A 15,270-nucleotide genomic window follows, 5' to 3' on the forward strand; every position below is an offset into this window, starting at 1 on the left:
CATATGTGTTATAATAAAATATGAAATATGTGTGTGTGTGTGTTAGTATATATTTTTATTTAATATGTTTTGTACCTTTCAGGACATTTGGATGCTGCTGCTCAAAGAATCAGAGAGCTAGAGGCCAAGGTCAGACAGTTAGAAGTCCAACTCTGTGATCTATCTGCCTCAAAATTACACATTAACAGATACTGTGCAACTGATGAGGACTTTAGATTTTACACTCGATTCCCATCTGAGAAAGTATTCTGGATATTTTGGGAATCAGTTGCCCCATCAGCCTCCAAATTAGTGTACTGGAGTAAAGCACAGAGAAACAGTGGTGCTGTGGATGTTGAAAAAGGAGGTTCAACCCGTAAACTTGCGCTTGTGGATGAGCTGTTCCTGTACTGCTGTCGTGTTGCTGCTGGCCTTAAAGAGAAGGTTATAGCAGACATTTTTGGCATCAGTACCGCCACTGTGAGCAGAGTGATCATCACATGGGCCAACTATTTATACCTTGTCTTGGGGTCACTGCCTATCTGGATGTCAAGGGAACAGGTCACACAACTGATGCCAGCTAAATTTGCAGAATACTGTCCAAATCTGAGAGTGATTGTGGACTGCACAGAAATTAGATGCGAATCTCCATCATCGCTTACATTACAGTCTGAAACATTTTCAGTCTACAAAAATCACACCACTTTCAAGGCTCTGATAGGTATTGCCCCATGTGGTGTAATCACCTTTGTTTCCAAGCTCTTCACCGGGTCAATATCTGACCAAGAAATAACCAAGCAGTGTGGAATTCTCCAACTACTTGAACCTGGAGATGCATGCATGGCCGATAAAGGCTTTGTCATTGATCAGATGCTGTCAGATGTTGGTGCAAGCCTCATCATCCCTCCATTCAAAAGAGGTGCATGCTTCAGCAAGGAGAACACAGAAAAAACACAAAGTATTGCCCGTCTAAGAATTCTGGTAGAGAGAGCTATCAGGAGAATAAAAGAGTACCATATCTGGGACACAACTGTTCCTCTTACACTTTCAGGTTCTGTTAATCAGCTATGGACAACCTGCTGTTTAATGTCCAATTTCCAATATCCACTGGATACAAAAGACCACATCTGTGTGTAAAAAATGAAGTGAACAAAGGTGAACTCCATTAAGAAATGTTTATTGGATAGTGCTTCACAATATAAATAAGTTCTGTAGATGAATAGATTGTTGAATATTTGCATAAAAATGTACATATCCAATAATGTATATACACACACACACACACACACACACACACACACACACACACACACACAAACATGTATCTACAATCTACACACACAAACACACACAACATTAATATACAGCTATGTCCCATTTTCAATGAATAAATCAAACTCATAAAGAGAACAATACATGTGGTGTGTGTGGCAATTTTTACATGTGTATGTTACTGGTTTTTCAGGTAAGTTTGCATGTAAGTGTTGAAATAAAAAAGGTCAAGTTTTTTCTTTAAATCGTTGATCAGGGACTCGTCCTTCCAAATTCTCTCTACTGTGAGATCACTTTTAGTAGACGTGATAAAATCACACCAAGGCAAACCAGTTATTGCCAACTGGCCTAAAACCTGCCAGAAATATTTGTGGTTTCTTTTCAATTTAGCCTGACCATTAGTAAATTTGATATGTGTAGCCTCTGCTATGCTGTTAACATTCGGGCATTTCACCTCAGCCAACCCAAAGGGTGGTTTTTCAGATGGATCATAAACTTTAGCGTCAGGACTAGTACCCAGGTATGGTGCATCAGGGTGAATGACAAATCCAGAAGGTGACACATTTACACCACAAAAGTCACTGTACAGCTGTAGGACTTCTGGCTCAAGTTCAATGCCTCTTTTCATAGCGGATGTTTGCCGTACACCTCTCAGCATCCTGACTGCAAGTGCCTCAGATGATGAATCCCCTCTTGCACTGTACACTTCACCAAATCTGCTGGAAGTTAAGCGTGGCTGTCGCAGTTCTTTCCAAAGTGGATTCTCTGATTGCTCTCTTGTGTTTTTCTCAATAATGCATGATAGTTCACTAGTAACCATCAAACTCTCAATATGGTAATACTCCTCAAAACTGGGAACGTAATTCATGTGCCTGTCTAATCTATAGCCATGTAATGGCAGTTTTGGGAATGAAGGGGCTTCAGGATGCTTGCAAATTTCATGTGATACTGCAGTGGGGCATTGATAAGAGAGAACCGAGCCCTTTGGGACTTGACCAAATTTTGATTCCACTAATTCCATGCTTGAGAGGCCACACACGATTGAGCAAATACCAAGCTGTGGTCTAAGGTCTCTCAATTTATCACCAACGGAGAGCAGTGCTGGGTCAGGAAAAGGTCCTGAAAATAGACAATTAAAGAAAGTGACAATACTGCTGACAGACAGGTCTGTGTGAGAGTGTGGATTGTTTACCCAAAAATGAAAATGTTATAATTATTTACCTGCCCTTGTGTGTTTTCAGACATTTTAGTTTATTACTTCTGTTGAAAATGTAAATTCTGACATAATTTTATCTCCCTTTACTTATTTAATACCTATTTGACTTTCTTTGTTCTGCTGGACACAGAAAAATATATTTTGAAGAGAGCTCAAAACCTGTAACCATTGACTTCCATAGTAAGAGAAACAAATTCTATTGAAGTCAATGGTTACAGGTTTTCAACTTTCTTCAAAATTACTTTTCTGTGTCCAGCAGAACAAAGAAAGTCAAATAGGTGATAAACAAGTTAAGGGAGATTGTGTTTGTGTGTCTGTGTACAATCTCACCTGGGTATGCCTGATAGAGTGTAGACTTAACACAACTTCGTCCTGCTGCTTTTGGCTTCCGCACCACAACTTCATCCATGGGTTCAGGTCTAATTCCCTGAATGACATTTTTGTTATAGACTAAAGTAAGTTTTTATATTTAACAAAAAAATCATTCTTACACAAATTAAATAAGTAGTTTCTGCTAATGCCAAGACTACAATCTAAACAAATAAAAAAGTATGATTTCCATGAAAAACAGAAACTAATACATTTGGTTGATGAAATGTTTTAACTTGATTACAGTGACATTATACAGTAAACTCATGTATTTTTTATTCTTCTCTAAATCACATGTAGTGAAATGAGTATATATATATATATATGTGTGTGTGTGTGTGCGTGTGTGTGTGTGCATGTGTGAGTGTGTGTGTATGTGTGAGTGTGTGTGTGTTTGAAAAGATTCTTCCTTGGTTTAGACATCTTACCTTTGTCCTTGGCCTGTGCCATGTTTGAAGAGCACTGGTGCATGATAGTGCGGTTGGTACTGTCTTCACTCCCATGGTACTGTAGTGTGCAGTTTGGAAAAGCAGTGCCACCACATGATTGCACAAGGCCTTTCCAGCTGCACAGGAACAGCTACATCCATTTAATGCAACAGGCCTACTTACTGCTTGCAGTACAACCTTAAAGTATAAAATAAGCAACAATAAAATAATAATTACTATAAATACATAAGGATAATTTGGCCAAGAAACAACACTGGAAAAACTGCAACAGCAGTGGAACAAAATGAACTTGAACAAGAACATAAACTAACTTGAACCTAAAGATCTGGAAACACACCCCAATCGCTACAAACTGAGTGTTTTGAAGATATTTGCAACTTTTGCAGCAAAATTTAAAAATGTAGAGGTTAGTGGGAAAATGGGTATCACATTTTTTTTAAGGTACCTCAACACATTTTGTTGAATTTAAGTTACATTGCATCTACATACCAACTAATTCTTCATAGATTATAAGTAGACTGTTAGGTTGGGGTTAGTGTAAGTTTACGTACTTAAGTTTCTTATAGTCAGTTAAATGTGTTAAAGGAGCAGTATCAGCAGATATTAAGCAGACAGTCTACTAATACTCAAATGAGCAGTAACTGGCATGTAGTTGCAATTCAACTTTTAGTCAACAAAATGTGCAATAGGGACCACCAAAGTGTAAAAAAAATGTAACACTTTAATAGAATGGTATACAAACACTGAACACAACAACGAATAGCTTTATTTTCTCAGCGTAGTAATCAAAGTATGTTTCCAGACTTGAAACCTTGCGAGCATTAAGCAACCTGTAATTTATGGGGCTCCTCGTTCTTTCTCATTGACCGATAGCAACTTGCCTGTACAACTACCTCGTCGTTCACTATATCTGACACTGCATTCAAAGGAAGGAGGGGGTTAGCACAGCTTATGGACAACTACTAACATAAAACTAATCCTGCTGGATGTTAAAAAGTTAATCTTGCTTACAACTGACTTGATATTAGCATATGCTGCTCACTACGCATTACAGTAACCTACATAACAAACGCTTTTTGTAAGACATTTTTTTCTGCACAAATTATGCAAATCGGTATAATCTTTTAAATGCTGTTTTATTTAGGCTGTGTCAGTTTTAGACAGGGTTTGCAGAAAAAAAATCTCTCAACTAAATTAACTAACATTAGAACTTAACAGGATAACTACCAAAATACTTGAGACATAATGTTATCAATTTACTTACCCTTGTAGTTAAAAACAAACTGTTCGAAGAACAACTTGTATCCCTTGTCCAGCTTTGAGCCTTTCACCTTACTGTGGTCCTTCACCAAGCGAACAACGTCGTCTTGTCCAAATTTTGGCAAAGTTGACAGTGAGGATGTCATTCGATGCCCTGAAGTTGCCATGTTTCTGCGGCTGCTAGCAAAACCGGAAAAAACTATACACGGCTTCGAAGGGCGCTTCCGGTGTTCAATTCCGCTGTGAAAAAGGTCTATTACAGTAACGTGAGTAGTTGTATTTCGTTACTCCCAACACTGGTTGCCAGATGTAACTATCTAATTTCAGCCCAAAAACAATACAAATCCCGCTGAAAACCACATTTTCACTGACCGCCTATATAATTTTTACCCGCAAAATCGCCCAATCTGGCAACACTAGAATAGGCATAGTGCAAATGAGATTCAGGATTCAGCCACCAGGGGGCGCGCAAAATGTTTGTGTGGCTTAATTTTTCACAACATGTGCTGCACACGAGCTCGAGAGTGTCACATGACTGACAACAGTTTTACAGTTAAAGTACGCCCATTTCTGAGTACAGATAGTTTGTGTGATTTCTCCTCTAGTCGTTTATTTCTCCACTGGAGCTTCATCACGGTGGCGAAACTTTTAACGGGTGTTTGAGGAGTCTCTGCTGCGGGAGCCGGACGCTTTATTGAAACTAAGCAGCAAATCTGTCATATTAAAATGGCAAGTTTATTAACTGGTGTTTAAACTCAAACGTTTTTTATATGATATTTATTTAAAAGTTTGTATTTATTTATAACATAGTTTGACATGTTGTTTAGTACCGCAGTGAGTTCCTCTAGATTGACTGACAGGCTCCTCAACATGACATTTGGGATTCATTATGAATGAATGGACACTCGTTTTAACGACATAAACCGGGTGAAAATGGGCGATGAGTCGAAGTCAGTGGACGGAGAGGTGAATGACAATACATATTACTCAAAAACTGATGCTGAGGTGAATTTTGAACATCGCTACACAACGCCAGAAACGCGTTTGTATAAAAAGAGATGGGTCATAGTGTGTTTATTCAGCTCATATTCGCTCTGCAACTCCTATCAATGGATTCAGTACGGAATCATCAACAACATCTTCATGCGCTTCTACGGCGTGGACTCTTTCACCATAGACTGGATGTCCATGATTTACATGTTGACATACATTCCGCTCATTTTCCCCGTTTCGTGGCTACTGGATAAAAAGGGTCTGAGGGTCATCGCGCTCGTGGCCGCGGCTCTGAATTGCGCGGGCACGTGGATCAAGGTGGCCAGCGCCAGACCGGACCTTTTCCCGGTGACATTTCTCGGTCAGTTCACGTGCTCCGTTGCTCAGGTGTTTATATTGGGGATGCCCTCGCGGATCGCATCGGTGTGGTTCGGGTCGGATGAGGTGTCCACAGCGTGCTCCATTGGAGTCTTCGGAAATCAGGTAAGATTAAATAAGATTATAGCAATAGTTTTGTCAATTTAAAGCTCCCCTGGAAGTAAAATAAAACATTTTAGGTGTAATTATGTTAGTTTCAAAGATATCTATTAGCAAGAGTGCTCCAAAAAAGTGACAAAATTGTCGTTTAGAAGATACAAAAATTATTAAACATCCAAAGCTTGCAGTTGGTCATTTGCATAATCGTCTAACGATTTTTTGACGTCACCTCATACTTCAGTTTCTCATCAAATCTTTTGACCAATCAAATGCTCTCTAGACATGCCCCGCCCCCTTCCAAACTCCTCATTTGATTTTAATTTGTTACGCTTGAGCTCAACCACCCTCATTATGAGCTGTTTCCATACAAAATTGTGCATCAACTTTATGCGCTAAACAGGAATCGTATGAAATATGTGCAGATTTCCATCCAACGAGTCAAAATAAAATGAAATCATTGTCATCATCATGACTAACTGGAGGCAAATATCAACAGTGAAAACGAAATTTGCTGTGTTAGGAGAAGTTGCGTGAATCTTTTCCTTATTTAATAAATTACTTGCACTTCAGAAGATGATGCCGACATGCAGTAAATTCTTGGTGATGTGTAAACGCGTGAGACGTGAAGTACAGATGCTCTTGACCATTCTGGAGGTAATTATTAAAATAATAACACTAAAGCTGCGGTCACACTGCACTTTTCTCCCCATAGGCTTCCATACATACGCACGCGAATGCGTCAGAACGGAAACCGTTCGCTGCTGTGCAAAGTTTGGTGAACGCTGACATGCAAAATCGCATCACTTGACTGCGTGAGTCCAATCGAGGATCAAAACATGACCTCTCCGGGAGGAATTTTAAAATATGGAGCAATTGCCCGCTTTTTAAAATGTCTAATCATCTTATTTAATTTCGCCCCTTTTGGCAGCGCCCTACAACAGAATTTCGCACGCACAAACTCTAGTGTGACCACAGCTTAATACTGAAATGGTTATGACGTTTTAGAAAGACCAAAACAACATTTCAGATGTTTTACAATGTGGTCAGCCCCCTGGTTTGTCTATTCACACACATTTTTATCATCAAATAATCTATTGTAACAAAGCCACATGACCTTTTTTAATGCGCATACTGGAATTTGTTCGTTAAAAGTGTTTCCATCAAAGTTCATTGCATTTTTTCTTATCGAATAAAAAGTTTATCCTACTCAGTTAATCACATCGTTTTTTTTAATGCGCATTTTCATTTATGTGCATCTTGGGATTTCAATCACACAATTTATTTTTATGCGCGTATCCAAAATGCGTAGTGGATGGAAATGTAGGTACTGACAGAGCTGTGATGAAACCAAACACTATTGGCTGTTTTTTTTAAAGGGGATGGGCTTCTCTAATTTTCAGATGAGGTTATGCCAAACATTGAATAAAAATGCACATTTCAAAGCACTTCACGGAATTTTTAACTGTACTGAACAATTATACTACAATTTATGCGACACTAATGGCAATTGGGGAAACAATATGACACTTATTATCACACAGATATGAAGGCTGACACATCTTGTATGCTATTAGTCAGCAAACAGATAGCCCCGCCCCCACTCTATCCTCATTGGATGAGCTCATGTTTGCGTTAAATTGAGAGTTTAAGTCAAAGTTGTCTTTCAATAAATATCGAAAAAAAACTTTAGAACACTTTAGAGTTATGTATTTTGCTGACTAGGATATTATTATAAACGTAAAAATGATACATTTTGAAATATGATTGAACCATAGCAAGATGCAATTAATAATTGCACAGATTCTTTCATATTTGTACACACAGAGGAAAAATCCACCTATTTATACATACGCTTAGGGCTGAATGATACGGCAACAATGTGGTCTCGTCAATATTGAACAATAATATATATTTCAATATCTGTTGTTAATTCCTCCAGATTTAAACGAGTATCCCAACAATAACTGAAGCCACAAATTATAAAGTCCATTAAAGAGAGCATAACCTATTTTCAGTGGCCAACATTTGGTATATCTCTTGTATCAACACATTTTTAGATCCCCATTGTTGCACATTTCTGCTGTGTGATCGGCTCTTAGTTCAATATAGACCAAAAAGTCCAATGCTTATGATTGTTATTGATATAAATTTTATTGCGATTTGATATAATATTGTTTATCAGCCCAGCCCTACATACGCTTATCGTTGTATTGGTATATCAACTCATATCCCAGCTTTTTTCTATTTATTATTAAATAATATTTTGAATTAATAATAACTCTGGGTGCTCCGGTTTCCCCCACAGTTCATGCGATGTAGGTGAATTGATCAAGCTAAATTGGCCGTAGTGTATGAGTGTGAATGCAAGAGTTTGTAAGTAATTATCAGTGCTGAGTTGCAGCTGGAAGGACATTCGCTGCATATAACATGTGCTGGATAAGTTGGCGGTTCATTCCGCTGTGGTGACCCCTGATTAATTTTTAATAAAAAAAGAACTGAATGTATTTTTATTTACAATTTGATTTCTACAGTTTGTTTAAAATGTCATACTTTGCAAATATTTTCAATGAGTCTTAAATCTTGAAGTTATTGGTGAATTTTGAGAATGTTTGTTTACAGATTTCACAGATCGATTCTTACAGAACGAGATCTATTCTATGGGTTCATTTATAAACCCCTGTTTTTAACCAAAACAGTGTTGTTGATAACTAAATAGTAGGGATGTTTTAATGTGGAGCCACCCAAATGCTTTGCAGTTGTCCCGTTGTTAAGTGGAACACAACCCATGCTTGTTTCCAAATTTGTATTCACACAAACCAAATAATATCAGACAAAGCAGGTAGTGGATTGAGACAAAGCAAATGCAATTTTAAAAGCGCTGGTACCTGTGCTTAAACTGTGTTTAAAAAAAATCTGCGTTGTTAGGAGTGTTTTATTTGCGTGTTGAGTGTGTACAGTAAAAACAAAAGGTAATTCAGTTATTCAAATATATGGTTTATATTTGTACTAGTGGGTGTAGGACACTATAAAAGTGAAGATAGCAATAAAAAGTAAACAGTGACATATTATACCCGAAAATGATTCATTGAGTCGGCTAAAAACCAACAGGTGCAGCAAGTCTGGGAAAATATTAAAGTTCAGGTTTGCATAAACCTGGTTAACAGGTTCATGCAAACCAGGTTTATTGTAATTTGTTTCATTCAGCATAGTTTCAATCAGAAATTCTGACATTATCTAGATAATGTTAACATTTTGTAAATTATTATGAATAAACTGTTATAATGTGAGAAATGTTGATGGTGTCTGATTCATTTTAGCTTTGACTGAATGCCATATACACAACCTGACAAAATCTTGTCATCGATCTCAGTTGTAAGAGCAACAAATAATAACTTGACTTCTAGTTGATCATTTGGAAAAGTGTCAGAAGTGGCAATCATCACAAATACTGCAGAAGACCTACTAGAACCCGCACGGACCCAAGAATTTCACAGAAATCTGTGAAGTTAGCGAAGGAATAATCATGGTTTGTGGTTGCATTCAGTATGGGGTGTGTGAGAGATCTGCAGAGTGGATGGCAACATCAACAGCCTGAGGTATCAAGACATTTGTGCTGCCCATTACATTACAAACCACAGGAGAGGGGAAATTCTTCAGCAGGATAGCGCTCCTTCTCATGCTTCAGCCTCCACATCAAGGTTCCTGAAAGCAAAGAAGGTCAAGGTGCTTCAGAATTGGCCAGCCCAGTCACCAGATATGAACATTATTGAGCATGTCTGGGGTAAGATGAAAGAGGCATTGAAGATGAATCCAAAGAATCCTGATGAACTCTGGGAGTCCTGCAAGAACGCTTTCTTTGCCATTCCAGATGGCTTGATTAATAAGGGATTTGAGTCATTGCAGAGATGTATGGATGCAGTCCTCCAAGCTCATGGGAGTCACACAATATTATTATTTTTCCACTGCAGCATGACTTTATATTCTATACTGGACATTATTTCTGTTTCGTTACAAGACTTTTGCCTAAGCAAAGTCAGACCTTACTGTCCTGATGAAAGAATTAAAAATCAAGGCATGATCATATTTTATTTTGGTGAAATTAGCGTAATCTAGAGGCATTTCCTTTCATATAAGCCACTTCTGATACCAAATGATCAACTAGAAGTCAAGTCATTATTTGCTGTTTCTAAAACTTGGATAGGCGACAAAACTTTTGTCAGGTAGTGTACTGTACTTTCTCATTATAGATGTTTGTTTTGCTTTCAGTTGGGCATCGCCATTGGCTTCCTCGTTCCACCCATACTTGTTCCCAATGTGGACGATCTGGATGAGCTGGCGGCTCATATCAGAGTCATGTTCTACATCACCGCAGGTGTGGCCACATTCCTGTTCGTGCTGGTTGTCATTGGTAAGTGCATTGTTTATGATGTCATGTTAATGATCTATTCCAAAACATATGGATCCATGTTTCAGAAATGAAGGCTCTTCCAACACATACAACTTACTTATTTTGTCTTATAAGATGTTTTAATTTAAGCTAAACTATCATGTTTGCTCTTTATAGAGAAGACAATCCCAAATTCTTTTAAAACATGTCAGTGTAGAATGAATGTGACAAATAAGACACAAGAAATGTTTATTATAAATAAACATGAACGTGGTTTGATCAAACAAAGTCTGTGTAAAATCAACATTTACAATGTTTACTTTGCTAGCCACATTCTTATGTCTAAAGTCCAATTTTAAGTTCTGCATCAACTGATTGCCATACTCCATTTAGGGTTGTAACAATATACCGGTATGACGGTTTACCACGATTTGAACGTGCACGATTATCACACCATGAACAATTGCATATCAACGGTTTTAACCCTTAAAGACCGAGACAGCCGCCCGCGGCTAAAAATAAGTATTGCTCTTAAATGTTTAATAACTTTTGATCCACTGATCCGATTCATACAATTCAAAGATTGGCATAAAGAAGAGAATCTCAGCTTTCCAGTGCTGTATCACATACCATTCGCAGACTTTCAGAGGCTCCGGAATCAGTGCGGTTACGTCATCAAAATTTGACAACGCTGATTTGACAAAGAAACGCTCGTCACTGTGTCTCCGGACAAATCAGACATGATACATTGATGCATTGTCCCTCCTCCATGCTCAGATTGGTTCAAACTCGCTATATCACAACCAATAAGCATAGGTTTCGCTTTTGTTTGTGGACCAAAAACGAGCTTTTTGAACAACACGGAATGAGAGATAGGAATACATTTATGCGCGGCTAATTAAAACGCAAAAAAAAAAAGTTTTGCATGAAATAATTCTCATACTAAGTACTTTTGCATGCACAGCAGCACAGAAACATGACAAAACAGTGACACAGCAAAGACGAACTGCTGCTTGCTGTTTTCAAAAGACACAAATGAAGGTGCAGCTGTTTGTCTGCGTTGCATACAACCACATCCAAATCCATATCCACAGACAACCATATCCATGCTGGCACATAAAACCTAAGGATGTTCCATATTAAATCTAGTTTCGTTATGTAACTATTTATAGTATAGTAAATATTTATATCTATTTTTTTACTGAGGATTTGCACCATGTTTATTTGGACTTTGACACATTATTTATTATTTTTTTATTTGTTCATTGTACAAGTGGACACATTCTCTCACCTCAGCGGTCAAGATTAAGTCCTGAAAATCTCAACATGCTTACATTTCTTCATCACAACCTAGACTGAAAAAAACAACGCTTTAAATACATGTTTACAGCCATAAACTTGGTATTGCACTTTTGGTCTCCCATTTATCCTGCTTATAAGGAAGGACAGTTTAAGTTTATTTTTGTCTAATCTTAAAAGACCTTGCTTGTTTATTCCTTCTAATTTAATTTATTAAAATGGGAGATTTTTCAGTTTATTTTTATAAAAGACTTCTATAGTTCTATTAATATGGTTCTTTCAAAAGTTTGTTGAAATAAAACCTTTGTTCAGTCAGAAAACGTGTTCTTATTCTTTTCAGGGTCTTTGCTATGAGAATTACTATTTAATACTGTATACCGCGAAACCGTCAAACCGTGGTATTGTTTTAGACGATTATCATACCGTAAAAAATTCATACCGTTACAACCCTAACTCCATTGCACATACGTTGCAAGTAGCCAACACCATTGTGAGCAATTATACTTGTTTGCTCTGAGTATAACACTAAAACAGTGCATCCGGAAAGTATTGATGGCTCTTCGCCTTTTCCAAATTTTTTTATGTTTTATATTTCCTAAAAATTCTACACACAATACAACATAATGACAATGTGAAAAAGAGTTTTTGAAATTGTTGCAAATTTATTTAAAATAAAAAAAACTGAAAAATCACATGTACAGAAGTATTGACAGCCTTTGCCGTGAAGCTCTAAATTGAGCTCAGCTACATTCTGTTTCCACTGATCATTCTGGAAATGTTTCAGCAGCTTAGTTGGAGTTCACCTGTGGTAAATTAAATTGATTGGACATGATTTGAAAAGGCATACACCTGTCACCAGTGCATGTCAAAGCACAAACCAAGCATGAAGACAAAGGAGCTGTCTGTAGACCTCCGAGACAGGATTGTCTTGAGGCACAAGGCTGGGGAAGGTTACAGAAACATTTCTGCTGCTCTGAAAGTTCCAATAAGCACAGTGGCCTCCATCATCCATAAGTGGAAGATGTTTGAAACCACCAGGACTCTTCCTAGAGCTGGCCGGCCATCTAAGCTGAAAGATCGGGGGGAGAAGGGCCTTAGTCAGTGAGGTGATTAATAAGTGGATGGTCACTCTGTCTGAGTTCCAGCATTCTTCTGTGAAGAGAGCAGAACCTTACAGAAGGACAACCATCTGTGCAGCAATTCACCAATCAGGCCTGTATGGTAGAGTGTTCAGATGGAAGCCACTCCCCGCCTGGAATTTGCCAAAAGGCATCTGAAGGACTCTCAGACCATAAGAAACTAAATTCTCTGCTCTGATGAGACTAAAATTGAACTCTTTGGAGTGAATGCCAGGCGTTACATTTGGAGAAAACCAGGCATCGCTCATCACCAAGCTAATACCATCCCTACAGTGAAGCATAGTGGCGGCAGCATCACGCTGTGGGGATGTTTTTCAGCAGCAGGATCTGGAAGACTAGTCAGGATAGAGGGAAAGATGAATGCAGCAATGCACAGACACATCCTGAATGAAAACCTGCTTCAGAGTGCTCTTGACCTCAGACCGGGGCCATGGTTTATCTTCCAGCAGGACAATGACCCAAAGCACGCCGCCAAAATATCAATGGAGTGGCTTCACAGCAACTTGGTGAGTGGCCCAGCCGGAGCCCAGATCTAAATCCTATTGAACATCTCTGGAGAGATCTAAAAATGGCTGGACACCGTCACTTCCCATCCAACCTGAAAGAGCTTGAGAGGTCTTGCTAAGAGAAATGGGCAGAAATTCCTGAAAACAGTTGTGCCAAGCTTGTGGCATCATATTCAAAAAGACTTGAGGCTGTAATCGCTGACAAAGGTGCATCAACAAAGTATTGAGCAAAGGCTTTGAATACTTCTGTACATCTGATTTTTTTATTTTAATAAATTTGCAACAGTTTCAAAAACTCTTTTATCACATTGTCATTATAGGGTGTTGTGTGTAGAATTTAGAGGAAAAAAATTAATTGAATCCATTTTTAATAAGGCTGTAACAAAAAAAAATGTGGAAAAAGTGAACCGATATGAATACTTTCTGGAGGCACTGTATATAGTAGAGTTCATGCCAGACATGTGTGTGATGCTACTATAGCAGAAGTTAAAACTCACCCCAGGTGATCTTTGTCATATTAGTACATGTTATTGTTCTGCTACAAGAATTTTTTGAATGTGTCTTAATCAGTTATTCTTCCAGTATGAACAAGAAATGAGACCAAGTTTGTAGACATGGAAGTGCTGATGATCATCTGATGATTATCTGACCTTTAGCACAAATGACAGAAGGGGAAATGACATGTTTTTTCTACTTTCACTTTCAACCGACGTCTGATATGATCTCAAAACCCAGATTTTGAGCAACACTCACGTGCATTCAGTTCTGTTCTCAACTTCTTACAATAAAAGATGTCTGTCTAAAGTTGAACAACTATGTAAAGATGATAGAAGAAATGATGACAATCGTGAGCCATTTTAATTTCTCTAAAGAAAATTTGTACAAAAAACTACCTTTTTAAAATAAATAAATAAATAAACAAATAATTGTGCTATAAGGAGCTGCATGATGGCTTAGTGGTAAGCACTGTCACCTCACAGCAAGAAGGTCGCTGATTCGAGCCCCAGCTGAGTCAGTTGAAGTTTCTATTGAGTTTGAGTTTCTGAATGAGTTTGCATGTTCTCCCCGTGTTGGTGTGGGTTTCCTACAAGTGCTCAAGTTTCCCCCACAGTCCAAAGACATGCGCTATAGGTGAATTGGGTAAACAAAATTGACGGTAGTGTATGAGTGTGTGTGTGTGTGTGTGTGTGTGTGTGTGTGTGTGTGTGTGTGTGTGTGTGTGTGTGTGAGAGTGAATGTATGTATATGGGTGTTTCCCAGTACTGGGTTGCGGCTGGAAGGGCATACGCTGCGTAAAACATATGCTGGAATAATTGGCAGTAATTGGCCCTGATAAATTAGAGAGTAAGCCGAAGGAAATTTAATTAATGAATTGTGCTATATGCATTGTCTTTTAAATTGTAATAAATTGTACTTTTGTGATGCTTTTTTGTAATATTTTAACCTATCTGTATATAATTTTGTGAGGTGTAACACAATTTATTTTGGCTAAATATTGCTTTTTGTGTTCCCTATAAGTTATAACTCCATCCAGAAATAGGATGATAAGTTAAATTATGATTCATGAATGCATTTTTGAGTGAACGGTTCTCTTAATTTCTTTAAAAATGACTTGTTTTGCTGGTATGTTGTACACTTTTTTTTTTTTTTTAGTAAAGGACAAGAACAGCAGACTGTGGTGTTTTTTAAGCTCCAATCCTGCTGTGGAGTTTTTAATATCTAGTGTACGTTTGATCAAGCAAATAACACAGAGTTCAGTAACCTGCAGTTTTGAGGACAACCGCTAATTTTTTACTCAAACACAAACATCTCCAGATGTAATAACAAGGTGAATTCATGCATACTTCCACCCATATGCACCAAATACTGGGACTTCAACACACTGACAAACTGGAAATGGTTTTAAAAACCAAAAAAAGGTTCA

The 15,270-nt window shown here is 37.9% G+C and overlaps 3 protein-coding genes and 1 long non-coding RNA gene across 14 annotated transcripts in view; 2 read left to right on the top strand and 2 right to left on the bottom strand.

Moving 5' to 3' along the window:
• Nucleotides 1–1,381, top strand: part of LOC147839468 (uncharacterized) — a 101,419-nt gene extending 100,038 nt beyond the window's left edge. The window contains exon 4 of the mRNA XM_087298857.1: nucleotides 83–1,381. Within this exon, the coding sequence (XP_087154983.1) occupies nucleotides 83–1,116 (1,034 nt within the window). The 3' untranslated portion in view covers nucleotides 1,117–1,381. The remainder of the gene's footprint in view (nucleotides 1–82) is intronic.
• LOC147839470 (uncharacterized) lies at nucleotides 1,141–4,725 on the bottom strand. Its single transcript, XM_087298912.1, has 4 exons — nucleotides 4,550–4,725; nucleotides 3,265–3,462; nucleotides 2,798–2,894; nucleotides 1,141–2,370 (listed from the first exon to the last, which is right to left on the bottom strand). The coding sequence occupies exons 2-4, from the start codon at nucleotides 3,337–3,339 to the stop codon at nucleotides 1,430–1,432; spliced, it is 1,113 nt and encodes a 370-aa protein (XP_087155038.1). The 5' UTR covers nucleotides 3,340–3,462; nucleotides 4,550–4,725; the 3' UTR covers nucleotides 1,141–1,429.
• Nucleotides 4,726–5,153: 428 nt separating this feature from the next.
• On the bottom strand, nucleotides 5,154–14,245 carry LOC147839471 (uncharacterized). The gene is made up of 2 exons (XR_015519194.1): nucleotides 12,156–14,245; nucleotides 5,154–10,785 (listed from the first exon to the last, which is right to left on the bottom strand). It is a non-coding gene; the product is annotated as an uncharacterized LOC147839471 (long non-coding RNA).
• The window catches only part of flvcr2b (FLVCR choline and putative heme transporter 2b), a 343,389-nt gene continuing 333,321 nt past the window's right edge, over nucleotides 5,203–15,270 (top strand). For all 11 annotated transcript variants that reach the window (XR_015517930.1, XR_015517928.1, XR_015517931.1 and 8 more), the window contains 2 exon segments: nucleotides 5,203–6,021; nucleotides 10,282–10,423. Coding sequence is in view for 4 of the 11 variants with exons in the window: in XM_087297758.1 (XP_087153884.1) it covers nucleotides 5,443–6,021; nucleotides 10,282–10,423 (721 nt within the window). In the remaining 7 variants the exon portion in view is untranslated.

Source organism: Danio rerio, chromosome 20 (genome assembly GCF_052040795.2).
Source record: "Danio rerio strain M-AB ecotype USA chromosome 20, GRCz13ab, whole genome shotgun sequence".
NCBI lineage: Eukaryota > Metazoa > Chordata > Actinopteri > Cypriniformes > Danionidae > Danio > Danio rerio.